The sequence below is a fragment of the Hyperolius riggenbachi genome, chromosome 1, assembly GCF_040937935.1.
Source record: "Hyperolius riggenbachi isolate aHypRig1 chromosome 1, aHypRig1.pri, whole genome shotgun sequence".
Taxonomy (NCBI): Eukaryota; Metazoa; Chordata; class Amphibia; order Anura; family Hyperoliidae; genus Hyperolius; species Hyperolius riggenbachi.
This window is the reverse complement of record NC_090646.1, coordinates 370,798,171-370,814,129: the sequence shown is the minus strand read 5'-3', so window position 1 is coordinate 370,814,129 and position 15,959 is coordinate 370,798,171. Positions and strand designations below refer to the sequence as shown.

The following is a 15,959-nucleotide window of genomic DNA, read 5'->3' as shown; positions in this document are numbered from 1 at the left end:
CAAATAGTGACATAACTATGTAGGCTTTAAAGTGCTGCAGATGTCAACACTATATATGTGCATAGTAATGATATCAAGTATATAACTAGGCCCAATTTAGAAAATGGGGTGGCAGATCACTGGCACATTCAGCCTCCATGGCTCCCTGCAGCATGGGTGCCCATGTAATGTAGAAGTATAGAAGAACTCTCCAGGCAGAAATTTAATTATGATACGGGGAGAGGGGAGGGACTAGTTGATTCATCTATCTGAAGAAAAGTGGGAATTGTGTGATTCGGACACCACTTATGCCAGAAATATCAGCAGGACTGTTGGATAGCTGGTATTGTTTAAAAGGCAATAAATGCAGCAGCCACGATATGCCTCTCACGTCAGATTCCCTTATTGTGAATACTCAAGTACCAGTATATAAGACGACATAGGACATAAGTGTAGCCTTGTTTCCCCTTGTACTTGTATTACCTTTTCCCCATGTCCCCCTACATGAGAAGCATTGCCAGCCCTCCACGACTATCCACATATTTTGATCACTGCTTCTCTTCACCTTGCAAGATCTGCATAGAGAACCATATTGGGACACATCACAGTTAGCAGCCACATTGTGAGCACTCTCTCTCTCCAATATTCATCTTCACCTAAGGCTCTTCTCACAATCAACTCCATCTTTTGTTGGCTGTCATGTAATCTTCCATACAAGCCAACAGGAGATGGACACGATGTGAAGAGAGCTGCTAGATGTGAGGCAAGGAAGTGGACCTGTAATGTCCCAAACTGCCTCTCTACATTGATGTCTGCATGTTCGGATAAAGTCATATTTTCTGCCTAGTTTCGGTTGAGAAAATAGAGTGACCTTTCTTAATTAATTTATGGTAGTGATTCGATCGTGAGTCCCTCTGAGGGACAGTTAAGTGATTATATCTGCACAGTGCACGGGAAGATATCAGCGCTATACAAATACTAAATAATAATAATTAAAAACAAGTATTATATTTTCCACTTTATTTCCAGTATATTTAGTTAAATAACATACCGTATTTTCCGGCGTATAACATGACTGGGCTGATAAGACGACTTCCAACTTTTCCAGTTAAAATACACATTTTGGGATATACTCGCTGTATAAGACTACCCCTCTTGACAGTTGGACATTTGTATACTGTGTACTGTATAAACAGGTACAGATACTAGTGCTGTACTGTATGTGGTACCCAGTATACAACAACCAGCCAATCATGGTAATCGATGTACCTTACCGGCAATTGGCTGATTGTTGTATACTAAGCCTGCTTGGATTGGTCAGCTATCCCTGTCTCCAAGACTATCAGAGTGGTAGCGCAAACACGCCTCTTTCACCCATCTGGCCTGCCCTTGTATACTATTACCTCTTTCTCTGCCTCTCAGATCTCGCACATGCGCGCCTGTGCTGCTTCACTGCAGTCCTCAGGAGTGAGATCTGAGAGGCAAAGAAGAAGGTACGATAATAGGATACAAGGGCGGGCCAGACGGGGGAAAGAGGCGTGTTTTTCTGGGCACAGCATCGCTCTATCTCTTTTTCTCATGCCCCGTGCATCCCGGACGCCTGCAGCTTGCTCCACCCTTCACTTACACCCTCCTAGTGAGGTGCCCCCTCACCTCGTCATTGGTACCACGTTAAGTCAATTCCTTACACGAATCCTGGTGAGTGGCTTTTCTTCTACCATACTTGTACAGCACCGCCATTGCTGCTTTCATACGGTCACCGCATACAGCGGGGACACGGCCGCAGACGTTTTTGAGCCCCCACTATATGTGGCAACTGCAGATTCTCCAGTCCGGCTCGGAAGTTTCAGCACAAGATGACATCCAGCGTATAAGACCAACCCTGAGTTTTGAGAAGATATTCCTGGGTCTTATACGCCAGAAAATATAATAAGGGGTTAAATGATATCATTTTTTAGTTTGGAAAATTGTAGTTTAGAGGAAATCTTATAAATTTGTAGTGCACATACATGCAAAACGGCGTCGGGAAATTTGGGCGCAGGGTGAAGCTGAAAAACGTCTCACCCTGCTCCTGCAAAAGTTTACCTTCCAGGCCGCCATGGATTCAGGGCTAAATTACTCTGTTTTTAAAGTAATTTGGGCGCCATCTTTTGGCTGCCCCCAAATTACTGTCTGAGCGCCACTATAGTCGTAATTTACATTACAGCCTATGGCAGCGCATAGTGTGCCCAAGTTTCCCTGCGCCGTTTTAATGTAGTGCTGCTGTTTGGATTCAGTTTGCCCTTAAGCTCCAATCCCCTTTGGTGGCTGGCCACAATGGCATCAGTTCAGGATAAGCAGTAAAAGCATATGTGGCCTGGGGATCTTTAAGAATGTGGGTGTGGAACCCTTATTTCAAAAGTATTGACATGTAATTAAAAAATGAGTTAAATCAGTAAGGGGTACTAATGTACACAAATATTCATTCCACCTGGGGTAGAAGTCGAATCAGGTAAAAACTGCACTGGAGCAGCCACTGCTGCCATGGGCCGTAATTATGGCTATAAGTGGCGCTCAGTAATTTGAGTACCTTCAAAAGACAGAGCCCAAATTACGATAAAAACAGGGTAATTTGGCCGCCAGCAATAGCTGGAAGCTGAATTGCGCCTTACCCCTGAGTCAATGGCTGCCTGGAGCGGGAATAGTAAAGAACACCGCCAGGACTTGTGGAGGAGCAGGGTGAGCTGTTTTTTGACTTTACCCTGCCCCCAAACTTTCCAGTACCTTAATTACATGTATGTGGATAAATATGATCCCTTTTATTAAAGAGATCATCTAGAGGCCTGCCACCACCTGTGTTAAGGTAGTTACCCCCTGCCTCCTACTTGCCCCTGAAGAAGGTGGTGATGAGTCCTGTATGTGAAGAAAAGAAGATTTCACCGTTAGCACATAAATCTGTTTTTTAATGTTGAGGCTATCAAAAATGTGAAATGTGTTGCCACATAACTGATTTCAAACAGGGAAAGGAGAATCGTGTAAGGTAGACTCTTTTAACTGAAGCAGATATGACAGTGTTGGTATGCATACAGCTTATATAGCCATGTCTTTATTAACCACTTGATGATCCAGCCTTTACCCCCCCTTAAGGACCAGCGCTGATCTGTGCTGGGTGGGCTCTACAGCCCCCAGCACAGATCAAACACCAGGCAGAGCGACCAGATCGCCCCCCTTTTTTCCCCACTAAGGGGATGATGTGCTGGGGGGGGGGGGTCTGATCGCTCCTGCCTGCGTGTGGCTGGCGGGGGGGGGGCACCTCAAAGCCCCCTCCACCGCAGGATTTCCCCTCTCCCTCTCCTCCCTCCCTTCCCCGGAGATCGGAGGCTGCACAGGAACGGATCTGTCCTGTGCAGCCTCTAACAGGCTCCTGCCTGTCATGTTACAGCGATCCCCGGCCGCTGATTGGCCGGGGATCGCTGATCTAGTACAACGCTACTACTGTTAGCAGCGTTGTACAAATGTAAACAAAGCGGATTATTTCCGCTTGTGTTTACATTTATCCTGTGAGCCGCGATCGGCGGCCCGCAGGCTTTTCACGGAGCCCCCCGCCGTGAATTGACAGGAAGCAGCCGCTCGCGCGAGCGGCTGTTTCCTGATTAATTAGCCTGCAGCCGGCGACGCAGATCTGCGTCGCTGGTCCTGCAGCTGCCGCTTAGCCGACGCACGTTATGAGTGCGCGGTCGGCAAGTGGTTAAAGTCAGAGGGCCATATGCAATTCACTTTTTCTCCTGAGTTATCTCCTAGGAGATAATTTTCATCTTCTCTCCAAATATCTTTTGTTAACTTTACAATTGAAAACATACCTAAAAGTTGGTGAAAAAGTACCATCAAAATTATTTTGAGTATTTCCTGCTTGCTGGTGGCTTAAAAGGCATTTTATCACAAGGTGTGTAAATATCACCTAGGAGAAAAAGTGCATTACACATGGGCCAGAATCACAATCGTATGAAACAAGCTTTAAAATGATCACAATTTTTCTTAAAAGAATTTCAGGCGTGTTTGACCATCATATCTTCCTGGGATACTCTCATATGTTAGCCTTTTCCTTTTATTTTGTGGCAGCTGAGAAACTGGTGCTCCTGTTTGTAGAAAAAAAAAAAAAAAATGAGAGGATTTGTCTACCACAACTACAGTCCTCATATACAGTACCACAAAGCCATGAACCAGTATTACAGGGTTAGTCACTCTCGGGTTTTCACTTATTATTGGCTTCTTGACTTCATTGGTCTCTTGCAATGGTTGACTACTTGTGGGGCATACTGTGTGATCATTTCAAGACAATACTTTAACCACTTCACCACTGAGGGGTTTTACCCCCTGACCACCAGAGCAATTTTCACCTTTCAGCGCTCCGTCCATTCATTCGTCTATAACTTTATTATTACTTATCGCAATGAAATGAACTATATCTTGTTTTTTCCGCCACCAATTATGCTTTCTTTAGGTGGGACATTATGCCAAGAATTATTTTATTCTAAATGTGTTTTAATGGGGAAAATAGGAAAAAATGTGGGAAAAAATTATTTTTTTCAGTTTTCGGCCATTATAGTTTTTAAATAATGCATGCTACTGTAATTAAAACCCATGAAATTTATTTGCCCATTATTCCCGATTATAAAACCGTTTAAATTATGTCCCTATCACAATGTTTGGCCCCAATATTTTATTTGGAAATAAAGGTGCATTTTTTTCAGTTTTGCGTCCATCCCTAATTACAAGCCCGTAGTTTATAAAGTAACAGTGTTATACCCTCTTGACATAAATATTTAAAAAGTTCAGTCCCTAAGGTAACTATTTATGTTTTTTTTTTTATTGTATATATATATATTTTTTTTTTTTAAATTACAAAAAAAAAAAATTGGGGAGTGTGGGAGGTAATGAGTTAATTTATTATGTAAAACAATTTATTTGTATGTGTAAAATGCATTAGGGTGCAGTTTACTATTTGGACACAAGATGGCCACAGTGAGTATGTTTACATGCGACCTGTAAACGACCGGAAGGACGCTTACAGGAAGCAGTAGGAGGCTGGGAGAATCACAATGATCTCGCTGTTTCTGAAAGAAGCAGCAGATCATTGCGGGGGCTTAGATCAACGAACGGGAATGGATTTTCCCGTTCATTGATCTCCGGGCAAGCGGGCGGCGGCGTGCACGAGCGGCGGGTGCGCGCGCACGAGCGGCGGTAGCGCGGACAGCGGCGGGAGCGCGGAAGGTACGGATTTCTCCGTCCCTGGTTTTTTAGGAGGGAAAAAAGGGACAGAGAAATTCGTACCGCCGGGGGTAAAGTGGTTAATGGAATGACATGCATAAGCAACTATACCGTTCTATCCAGTAGCATACTGCACCAGGGCCCTTGGGCCAGAGCGACCATCCCTCAACCACAGAATTAGCTCTCTATTGGTCATGTGCCGGTAATAATCACTTCTATAGATGCTTTGAATAACAGTAATCATTACAAAACAGTTCCCCATCCTCTTCGTGCACCTCTGACACTGTGGTTGTCCTTGGCAGGTTTTGGTGCGCTGTATCAATTGTTATGTATAGTGCTTGGGAGTCCCAATGTAGAACTTGCACTGGGGGCCATAGCTTCTTAGCTACGCCACTGGTTCTATCCTGTCACCATTATGTCTATATGTCTATGTTGCCTGAGTGCTACACACTGCCTGGGGAGGAGGGGGCAGTGGCCCTGTGACCAGTCTTATAGCGCTGTGATATAAGGATTCTGTGTTAGGATTCTTTATTTGAATTTGTGAGGTAGAAAGGGGTGGGTCACTACAGGGGCGTATCTGAAATTGTGCCCCCCCTTCCCCCTACACACACATAGACACACTCAGTCAGTGCCCCCAGGGCCAGAGCTACCATAGGAAAAAATGGGCAATTGCCCCAGGGCCCCAGAGCCTGTAGGGGCCCCCAAGGTGTCCCTCCCCCATCTTAACTGTTGCTCCCCAGGGACTCTGCAGAGTCTGTTAAGTTGGGAGGTGATTGTGGGAGGGTGAGCAGCCAGCTCAGGGGCCTAGGAGGGAAATTTGCCTGCAACAAAGGACCTCTAATGACGCTTTTTGGTCGGGGTGGTGTTTGTTGGGGGGCCCCTAGGCTAATCTTGCCCTAGGGCCCAATTATTACTTGAACTGGCCCTGAGCGCCCCCTTCCCCTCTAAAAACCTTTCTCACGTACATGTGTTATGGTTGCCTGCGTTTTCTGTCTCAGGATATTGCTGAAGTTACTTTTTGGGGACTACCTCTTATTTCCCTCTTATACCTCTTATTTCCCCAGATAACAGAATTAATCTGATCTGAGGTCTGAGTGACAGGGAGGCACAGGGGCAGGCATGGCGTCCTTGGTGATTTGGCGCCCATGGCATAAGCCATGCCCGCACCCCTCTAGATATCCCTCTGGGTCCCTATTCAGAACTTGGGTGCCGCCATAGACTATAATTAGTAATTGGAGATATAATGTGGCGGGGCTGAACATCGGCACTAAAGTTAGGCTACTCTATGCCCAAACTCTGGATCATAGCGGTGCACCTACAGCTGAATAACTGTATTGGCTATTTCTACAGCCGACTACCATTATTGGCTGCACTCAGGTGTAGTGTTAGGTGTAAGCAGCAGGGAGTTTGTGTTAGGTGTAGGAGGGGAGGAGGTTAGTGCTAGACATAGATAGGGGGTTAGTGTCAGGCATAGGAAGAGGGGAGGTTAGTGCTAGATGTAGCTAGGAAGCATTAGTGTTAGATAATAGGGGGAGAGGGGATTAGCATGAGAAATCAATGGAAATAGTATCATGCAAATTTCTGAAGTTAAAACCATTATGTGAATATTATTCCCGATATTCAAATAACGCCAGTATCTGGCGCCAATTTTTACACGAACACAAAAGAGGGGCTTGATCAACCTAGTAAAAAATATATACTATCATGTGGTTTTAAAATACAATGGAAGAAATAGATTGAGTAAACAGTTTGCTTCCATTAAAGAATGATCACCAAAAATAAAATGAATAACCAGTATAACCAAAAATAACGTGAATAACCAGTATAGCGGGATAAATAAATGCAGGCTCTGAAACTGGGGGATTCTTACATGGCTAAAACTGCTTCATCGCGAGTAGAAATAAATAAAGGACTGGTTGCACAAAAACAAAGGTTTTATAGACAGGCAAAGCTAGCTTTATGGAATATCCCTAGTCAGACATTATAGGCATCATTTGTTCAATGTTTTTGTTTATCTACCCACATCATTCTCTAGCCTGACCTGAAATCATTTCTCTGCTGTTGACAGACAAGCATTAATCATATTAAATGACCATTGATGGTACAATATTTTCCTCAGAAGTGATCCTTTGATCAGATTGGCGGGGTCGTAAGTAATCGGAAAAGGATTACTGATTATTTCCTTAAACAAATAAATTAACCTCCTTGGCGGTAACCCCAAACGTAGTTCGGGGTAAGCCGCGCAGGAGGTTTTCTCCTGCCCTGCTGGGCCGATTTGTTTAATTTTTTTTTTTGCTGCACGCAGCTAGCACTTTGCTAGCTGCGTCAGCACACCGATCGCCACCGCCCCGCGCTCGATCGCCGCTATCCGTCGTGCCGCGCCCCCCCCCCCTCCCCAGACCCCGTGCGCTGCCTGGCCAATCAGTGCCAGGCAGCACTGAGGGGTGGTTCGGGACTCCCAATGACGTCCCGACGTTGGTGACGTCATCCCTCCCCGGCGCCATGGCGACGGGGGAAGCCCTCCAGGAAATCCCGTTCTTTGAAGGGGATTTCCTGATCGGAGATCGCCGAAGGGGCTCACTACATGATATAAAAAAAAAAAACTGCTGCGCTGCCTCCTGGCGGAATTTTTTATATCGCCAGGAGGGTTAAGGCACTTTGGGCCTGGTTCTATTACAGGTGATAAGTATCTTATTATCTGGCCACCGCATGAGGATTACCGACAAATCCAATTGCAGGTCTCATCCATGTGATGGTCGAGCGTTAGGGAGCATCTTCTTCTTTAACCACTTCACCACCACAGGTTATTTCCCCTTAAAAACTAAATATTTCACGGTCCTACCATTCATTTGCCAATACTTTATCGCCACTTATGACACCGAAATGATCCATAGATCGTTTTTTTTCTCAACAAATTAATCTTTCTTTGGGTGGTACTTTTTGCTATGAATTATTTTATTTTTGATGCATTTTAAAGGGAGTAATAAGGAAAAAAACAAAAAAAAACAAAAAAAAACCCAATTATTTCTCAGTTTTCAGCTACTAGGCCCCATTCACACTTAGAAGCGCAAAACGCCGGCGATTTTTGAAGACGTTTTGCGGGAGTGATTTTTCCGCGATTTCATGTGGAAAAAAAAAATCACTGGACAGTGCAGCGATTTCTCCGCGATGGCGCATATCGCTTCTATAGCACTGAAAAGTGATCGTCAGGAAATTGCCTGAAAATGGTGCAGGCAATGTGTTTGCGTTTCACGATTTCGCTAATCGCCGCAAATTGCCCAAGTAAGAACGGGCCCATAGGGTTTTATTACACTAGCGATTTCAAAAGCGCTAGCGGTTGAGCGTTTTGCCAAAATCGCTGGCAAAACGCTCTAGTGTGAATGGGGCCTTATAGTTTTAAAATAAAATGTGCTGCGGTACATAAAACCCACACCTTTTACTTGCCCATTTGTCTCGGTTATTACAGTGTTTAATTTGTGTCCCTAGTACAATGTATCACGACAATATATTCAGAAATAAAGGTGAATTTTTTCCATTTGCGTTGCTTTATACCAGATCAATAAATACAAGCCCTAATTTGCAAAAGTAGTAGTGATATACCATAATGACATACTTATTAAAAAAGTCCCTAAGGTAACTACTTATAATCTTTTTTATGCTGTAACTTTTTTTTTTAATTATTTTTTTTTTTTTTTTATAACAATAACCATAGTTATATAGAAAGGAACTAGAACTAACGGTTTAAAATTGGGTTTTCTTTTATTTATTAACATTTTAGGTGTATTTTTCTTTTTGGCCACTAGATGCCCCCATACTATCCTGTGTTCTGAATAGCACACAGAAAGTAGTGAAGAGCTGAGAGTGACAATGGCATCTCATTAATGCCAGATCATCATTCACTACAAGCACACTGATCAGGGAGTACCGGGAGCCATGGGAGGGGGGTCGCAAGGAGGGTGAGGAGGTCCAGGTAGCTGCGGGGGGGGGGGGGGGGGTGGGCATGATGTAAACAGCACAATACATGTATCTATGCCCCTAGCACTGCAGTGAAGTCCACAGGGGCGAAGAGACATGATTCAGCGGTTGGGACCTGGTTAATTCTTCTTTTACTTTTTTTAATCTTTCTATATCCTTTAATTGTTGATTGAAGGGTGCTTGGCCATGGCCGATCACCAATCTCCGTGCTCCGTTGGTCCTTGGCCCTGCAGAGCCACCTATCATCCATCAGGGGCGAGGAGTCAAGGTTGATAGATGACGCTGTGGGGTTAAAGGGGACTCCCAGATGCAGAAGCGGAGGACGTGGATTAGTGTCTTTAGACCTCTTTTTTGCAGGTCTGTTGGGAAGCATTGTGGCAGCATGAAAAGTGCAATGCGATAGAGTGTAAAGGACTTCTTGGGCGATAAGATTGCCCAAGCGAGTTTTTAACACCCTGCCTGGGGCTAAATGCAGTTAGATCAGGCAACATTATCGTTGCCTGTTTATCAGGCTCACGCTGGTGAGTCTGACAATTGCATCGGGCCCTTTCTCTCTTCAGATACTATAGTAAAATCCAATATCACGATCAATAAACTTCTGTATTCCAATCAACAAGAATCGTTTCACATCATTTACCACACAGTGCATGGTTTTCGGTACAATACGACTGTAAAAATCTGGTTGAACAATCGCATCTGAGGAAAATATTGTACGATTAATGGATAGGAACCTTTAGCCATTTTAAAATGGTGTTTGTTTTTTTCTTTCTTGGCATAAAACTGTAATTTAAAGTATGAATGTATAGGAACAGAACAGGACACAAAAACAAGTATTCAACTATTCTTAAAAAATAAAATAAAAGTGCAGTGACCTGCCACCCACACGCTTTATTTTATAAAGCGCTATTACCTGCTGGGGTTTCCTTTGTAATGATGCTGCTTAGTGTAAATCCTGTGTTTGGAGCAGCTGATATCTGAGAGAACAGTACATCATCTAGGTGATCATTAGCAGAGGCTGAGGAAATGCGACTTGGAAGATTCTCTGATCCTGGTTTTGGAAAGACTCTAATCTTTTCTGCAGGCAGAGATTGGCTGACATATATAACTTCCTCAGGCTCATTTGTGACATCCATTAGACTTGTAGGATGTTTTTGGCTTGATAAATCCACAAAGAAGCACTCTTCACTGAGTGTAAAGCTGGCCTTTTGTTTACGGCTTTGGTCGTAACAGTGAAACTCAAAAGAACTGTTCTGTAGGAAACTATTCTCTTTTTGAGAGAATATATTGTCCATGAAATTATCATTCAAATCCATAGACCGAAGGAAATGATGTTCAGAAGCCGTTTCTGTTGTGTTCTGGCTTCTTGAGATGCTCAGGAGAGATGTTTTTTCAGATGAACACTTATTGCTAAATCTGATTGGCTGTTCAGGTACGGTGCCTTTATGGGGATTAATAGTAGTGGAAAAATTGGAAGATTGTTGTGTTTGTTTAATTTCCTTACTTTTCCCGATCACGTTTTTCTGCCTGTATGGATGAAGTGTGTCAGCATCATTCTGAAAGGCTTCACTTTCGTAGCTTGATTTGGTTGCCCCATTATAAGCCATTATTTCAAGTACTGCCTGCCTGCTGTTAGTGACAGGCTGTGTTTTACCTGTCTGACACAGAACACTTGTGTATGTGCACCCACTGAGAATATCGTCTAGGGAGGAATCTTTGCTGCTGCAGCAGTGGTCGATACCAGCAGGCCTGGGGGATGCTCCAGGAGACTTGAGCAGCTTACGCAGTGCTGTGATATCAGTAAAGTGCTAAACGCCACAAAAGAGCGGAAAATTTAAATCAGTATTACAAAAACACTTTTTTCTTTGTGCAATTCATTGTTGCTATTAACTTCAGGAACAGTTTTTTGTATACAAACTATTACAGCTGGTGTGCTGCAAATTACTAGTGTACTAAAGCAGCATTGGTAATGAGTTGTTGCTGCGTCTGGCCCCCTCTTCTCAGAAACATGGTACATGCAAGCTTGCACAGTTTCACGTCTTGCCTCATGCTTGCAGCTCTTTACCACCTCTTTCCTGCCATCTCTGCTGTCAGTAACTAATTAGCAGAGGAAGAAAAGTGCAGGCTGCAACCATATGCATCAGCCAAGAATTGGAGCTGCATGGACTTGCATTTGGCACGTTACTTACAACTCCAACAGTGACCCCCATCTCTGAGCAATCACAGGTGGCCTCCTCTTCCTAGCAGTCACAGACAGCCCCCACCAGCAGTCACAAGCAGACCTCAGCAGCAGTCACAGGCAGCAACCACTAGCATTCACAGGCAGCAACCACCGGCAGTCACAGGCAGACCTCAGCAGCAGTCGCAGGAAGCAACCACTAGCAGTCACAGCCAGCAACCACTAGCAATCACAGGTGGCCTCTTCTTCCTAGCAGTCACAGACTGCCCCCACCAGTAGTCACAGGCAGCAACCACTAGCAGTGACAGGCAGCAACCACTAGCAGTCACAGGCAGCCTCCACCAGCAGTAACAAGCAACTCCCACCAGCAGTAACAAGCAACTCCCACCAGCAGTCACAGGCAGTCCCCACTAGCAGTCCCAGGCAGCCCCCACTAGCAGTCACAGGCAGCCCCCACTAGCAGACACAAACATTACCCCACCAGAAGACAGGCAACTGCAGCAATCACAAGCACCCCCAACCACCAGATGAACACAGCGTCAACACATAGTTAGACACCGACAACAGTCAGCAGTGCATTTTTAAAGAACTATAAAAAATAATAATAAAAACATACGAATGTGTATTACAGGAGACAAAAAATACAGATCCCAAGTGTCACAATAGAAATCTGTTGTGTCCAGAACGTGTATACTGCCAGCAAAACTGTATGCAGAAGTGTATCAGAGTTGTACACTCTGCTTTAATGCATACATGTGAATGATCCCACAGAAATGCATTACTACCTTTTATATTTGTATTGTGAATCTAATGTCCTTTATATTAAAATGCACAGCAGTAGGTATAGTAAAAAGAGAACTTTTAGACTGTAAGCTAGCAAGGGCAGGGCTCTCTCTCCCTGTTGTGTCTTGTAAAATGCTGTATTGTGTTAACCACTGTACATCTGTCACTATTACTATTAGACTGCCTTCTACTTCTGTACTTTTTCATGTATACTGTCAAGTATATTATGTACCCATTGTTTGTTTCTTACTCAGTACAGCGCCACGGAAGTTGATGGCACTTTATAAATCATCAATAATAATGCCTTCCAAAGTCTTTTTAAAAGATATTTTTGTCAGCTATTTTGGCAGGTTTATATATGAGTGGATGGTGCTTCTTGTTAAGACATTTGAGTGTCTTTCTATATGAGTAAGAAATTCACTTGCTGTGTTTAGTAGAAGCATTCGAGTGTTGTACCATGTTAGCTATCAATAAAAGCAACAAGTTCTGAATCAAGGTGATACCATTTATTGGCTAACTTAGAGGGGGGAAAAAAAGTAAGCCTTCGGCTAATAAGCCTTATGTGACTTTGTTCCTGTATATCCTGTATGTTAATATACAGGAACAACGTCTGAAGAAGGCTTATTAGGTGGCTGCTTACTTTTTGTTATCATCTAAGTTAGCAAATACAGGGTATCATCCTGATTCAAAACTTCTTGCTGTTGCTGTTTACATACCTTTAAAACTTTGGATGGCACTTCTGGAAGAAGTTTTTTCAGCTGGTCATAGGTTGCTGCCAATAACCATTGTAGTGAGGACCCTCTGCATAACAGCTGCTGAGCAACCAGGGGGTTAATACATGGAAAAGTACATAACACCTTTTCTGCCTGAAAAAGAAGTACTTATGAATGCAAGACACAAGCTAGAGTAGATGACCATTTTATAAGCATATACAGAACTCCATGTGATATCTATGTATTGCATATTTGGAAGTATTAACAGCAAGGGGGGGGGGATTTATCAACGCATTACCGACAGTTTTTTCTTCTAAGGCTCCCTGCACACTGCATGCGATTCCGATTTTTGATCGTTACTGCATGCTACCTTTTTCCCTCCGTTTTACTGTTGATTGCATTCAGGGAAAATCGGAATTGCAAATCGGAATCGGAAAATGTATTTGCAGTGTGCAGGGGGTCTTAATCTGTTCTAACCAGCAGGGAGAACAGTTCTGCATGATAATAAGAACCTTCTTAAATCCCAGGTAATAGTGGCAGTTTAGCATGAATTTCTAGAGCTGCACTACAGTTAAGAAAAGTGCAAGTCCATCCCTAAACCACTGCAGATTAAGAAGTGCTTCATTGCAGTTCTACAGATGTAGAATTGCAGGCTAGACATGATTGCAGGCTAGACATGATTTGTGATGTGCCCCTCCCACCTGCTGGATTCCTCCTCAAAGCCTGCTGCTATCAATACAGCAGGTGTGTTGGTTACCTCAGCAACAGGAATTCCCCTCACACACTGCACTGTCTGAGAGACCTTCCTAGCTCCTCCTATTTAACAACAGTTTTAGAAGGAATCTGCACTATCTAATGATTTCTTAAGATGCCCGAGACAGTTCTGCATGGATTTCTAAAAACCTACTAATATTTTGTCTCAAACACTCTTGATAAATCTGGCCCAGAGTGTGTAACAGCAGTGATGGAGAGGTGCAGGCAATCTGCACCTGTATGGAAAAGCCTCCCCTGAAGGGGTTAACCTTCAGGTACTGGCTCTTTCTTAATTGTTGCAGGTGTGCTCCCTGGGAACAGGGGATTTTCGGAGAGGAGCAGCATGGATTGCCCCCCCCCCCATTTGCGGGCTTGGAGGAGCGGTCAATCAGGAGACAACGCCTGGAATAAAAGGGCCAGCCATGTGACGTAGGCAGCCGGCTGAAGAAGAAAAAGATTTCACCCCCCTTTTTTCGATCGTTTCCCCGTCGTGGCCGTTAATGGGGTAAGTCACTTGGGTAATGTCACCCTGCGGCGGACATTTGTTACGCTTACACATATTTTGTTAATTGTGTGTTGTTTATTATTTACTTATTTTATGGTGGTCAAATGATTTTCAATAAACTGTGGTTTATTCTGGATGTGGTAATCCAGACCAGCTTGAATCACCCCAATAAATGGCCACAGCCTTTTGCCAATGTGTGCTGTGTGTGTTTATTCTTAGTTATTAAGGGAAGAGGTAAGTAAAGTGGTAAGTAATGTTCCCTAATGGGGGGGGGGGGGTGCAATACCATGCATGTGCTCTAATGACAAGTCAGTCATTTTAAACATACAGGAAATTAGCAAAATAGTTTTAACACAATACTGATATTTCACATTTTTAAGTTATTAAAGTAAAATTGCAGTCTAGTATAACATACATAAAAAACTGCCCTTATAGACTATATTATTAACCTCCCTGTGCCCCGCCTTTGACCAAACAGTGGTTTTGGTTCCTGTGGTCACAAGAACCTCCGGAACATCTAGGGAATAAGAAGAGACCAGGAGCCTAATGGTGTAGTATTGTTATAAAGTGAGATATTGTATAATGATACAGGTATACTTACAAAGGGTAGGTTGCAAAGCCTTGCAACCAATGTTAGAGCCTACAAAGAAATTACTATCCTTGCTTAGTTTTCCAGGTCTGTGAAGCAGGAGCTGGCCGTTCACACTTCTAGGGTTCTTTAGATTATCACTAAAAAAACTTAGGCATAGTGTAAGGATCCACTCAGCTGGCTGCACAGGCAGACAGCTGTTTGACCATTCCTCTAGTCTGTGGGCTGCAGGAGAGAGACCTGTCTTTCCTTTGCAAGTTTCTGATCTGCTCTGCTGCTGTGGAATTTGCATACATTGGTTTTGCAAATCATCTAGCTGTCTCATTTGTAGGCTGGCAGTATAGGAAGCTATGTTTCCCAGAGTCCTTTGCTGGTCATTCCTTCAGGGTTTGTTGAAACACTCCTAGAGTGTCAGCCATGCCATTTCTTGTCAAAGTTATCTTAGAGTAATTCCTGGGACTGCACTAGGCAGCTTCCCTAGTGCAGTTAGGCTTATCTGTTTTCTCTGTATTGCCTCTCTGCTGCGATTGTCCTGTCGCCAACGGTGGGCGTGAGGAAATCGTTCTGTCTGTCTGGGGGTGCTAACCAGAACAGCGGTTGTTACTGGTAGCCCCTTCTGTTTATCTTGCTTGGATCGCACTAGCCTCTAGCGGTAGCGGCTGTGGATCCTTCTGATCTTTGTTCTTGGAGTATAGCTGGAGCAGCGGTTGCTCCCGGCTATCTCATCTGTCTGTTGTGCTTGGATCGCACTAGCCCCTAGCGGTAGCGGCTGTGGATCCTTCTGATCTGCTTTCTTGTTCCTGAGCTTGGATCGCACTCGCTCTGACGGAAAGAGCAGTGGATCTTTCCTCTCGTGTTCCTGTTTTCCGTTTTTCTGTCTTGCCTGATACGAAAGCTTGCTGTAGGCTCGGTGAGGTAACCGCTAAGCAAGCGCTCACGTTCTTTGTTTCGTGTTTGTCTGTCGGTGGTTAGTTAGACGTGCTTGTCTCTGTTGTGCTTAACACGCGGAGACCGCACTTTAAATGCGTTCGCTGTTGCAAATGAGTGCGGTGTTCGCGTTTAGTTAGCGTTTGTTATTTTCCTTATCTTCTCATTGTATGATTTGCTGTGCCTTTGCTACTCTCGTGCCCTGTCTTGCTTAAGCCTTGTGTCACCTCTGGCAATCGCCTCTCTCGCGATCGCGTTCCTACTTTTGTTTCTGCTGATGTGTGTTCGCTGTCGCGGGTTCGCAACTAGATT

At 44.0% G+C, this 15,959-nt stretch overlaps 1 protein-coding gene across 6 annotated transcripts in view; it reads right to left on the bottom strand.

Annotated features, from left to right (window-relative positions):
* Nucleotides 1-984: 984 nt before the first annotated feature.
* SHOC1 (shortage in chiasmata 1) overlaps nt 985-15,959 on the bottom strand; it is a 342,404-nt gene continuing 327,429 nt past the window's right edge. For all 6 annotated transcript variants that reach the window (XM_068234309.1, XM_068234308.1, XM_068234310.1 and 3 more), the window contains 3 exons: nt 12,877-13,026; nt 10,112-11,006; nt 985-4,094 (listed from right to left, as the gene is read on the bottom strand). In XM_068234309.1, the coding sequence (XP_068090410.1) occupies nt 3,994-4,094; nt 10,112-11,006; nt 12,877-13,026 (1,146 nt within the window). In that variant the 3' untranslated portion in view covers nt 985-3,993. The remainder of the gene's footprint in view (nt 4,095-10,111; nt 11,007-12,876; nt 13,027-15,959) is intronic.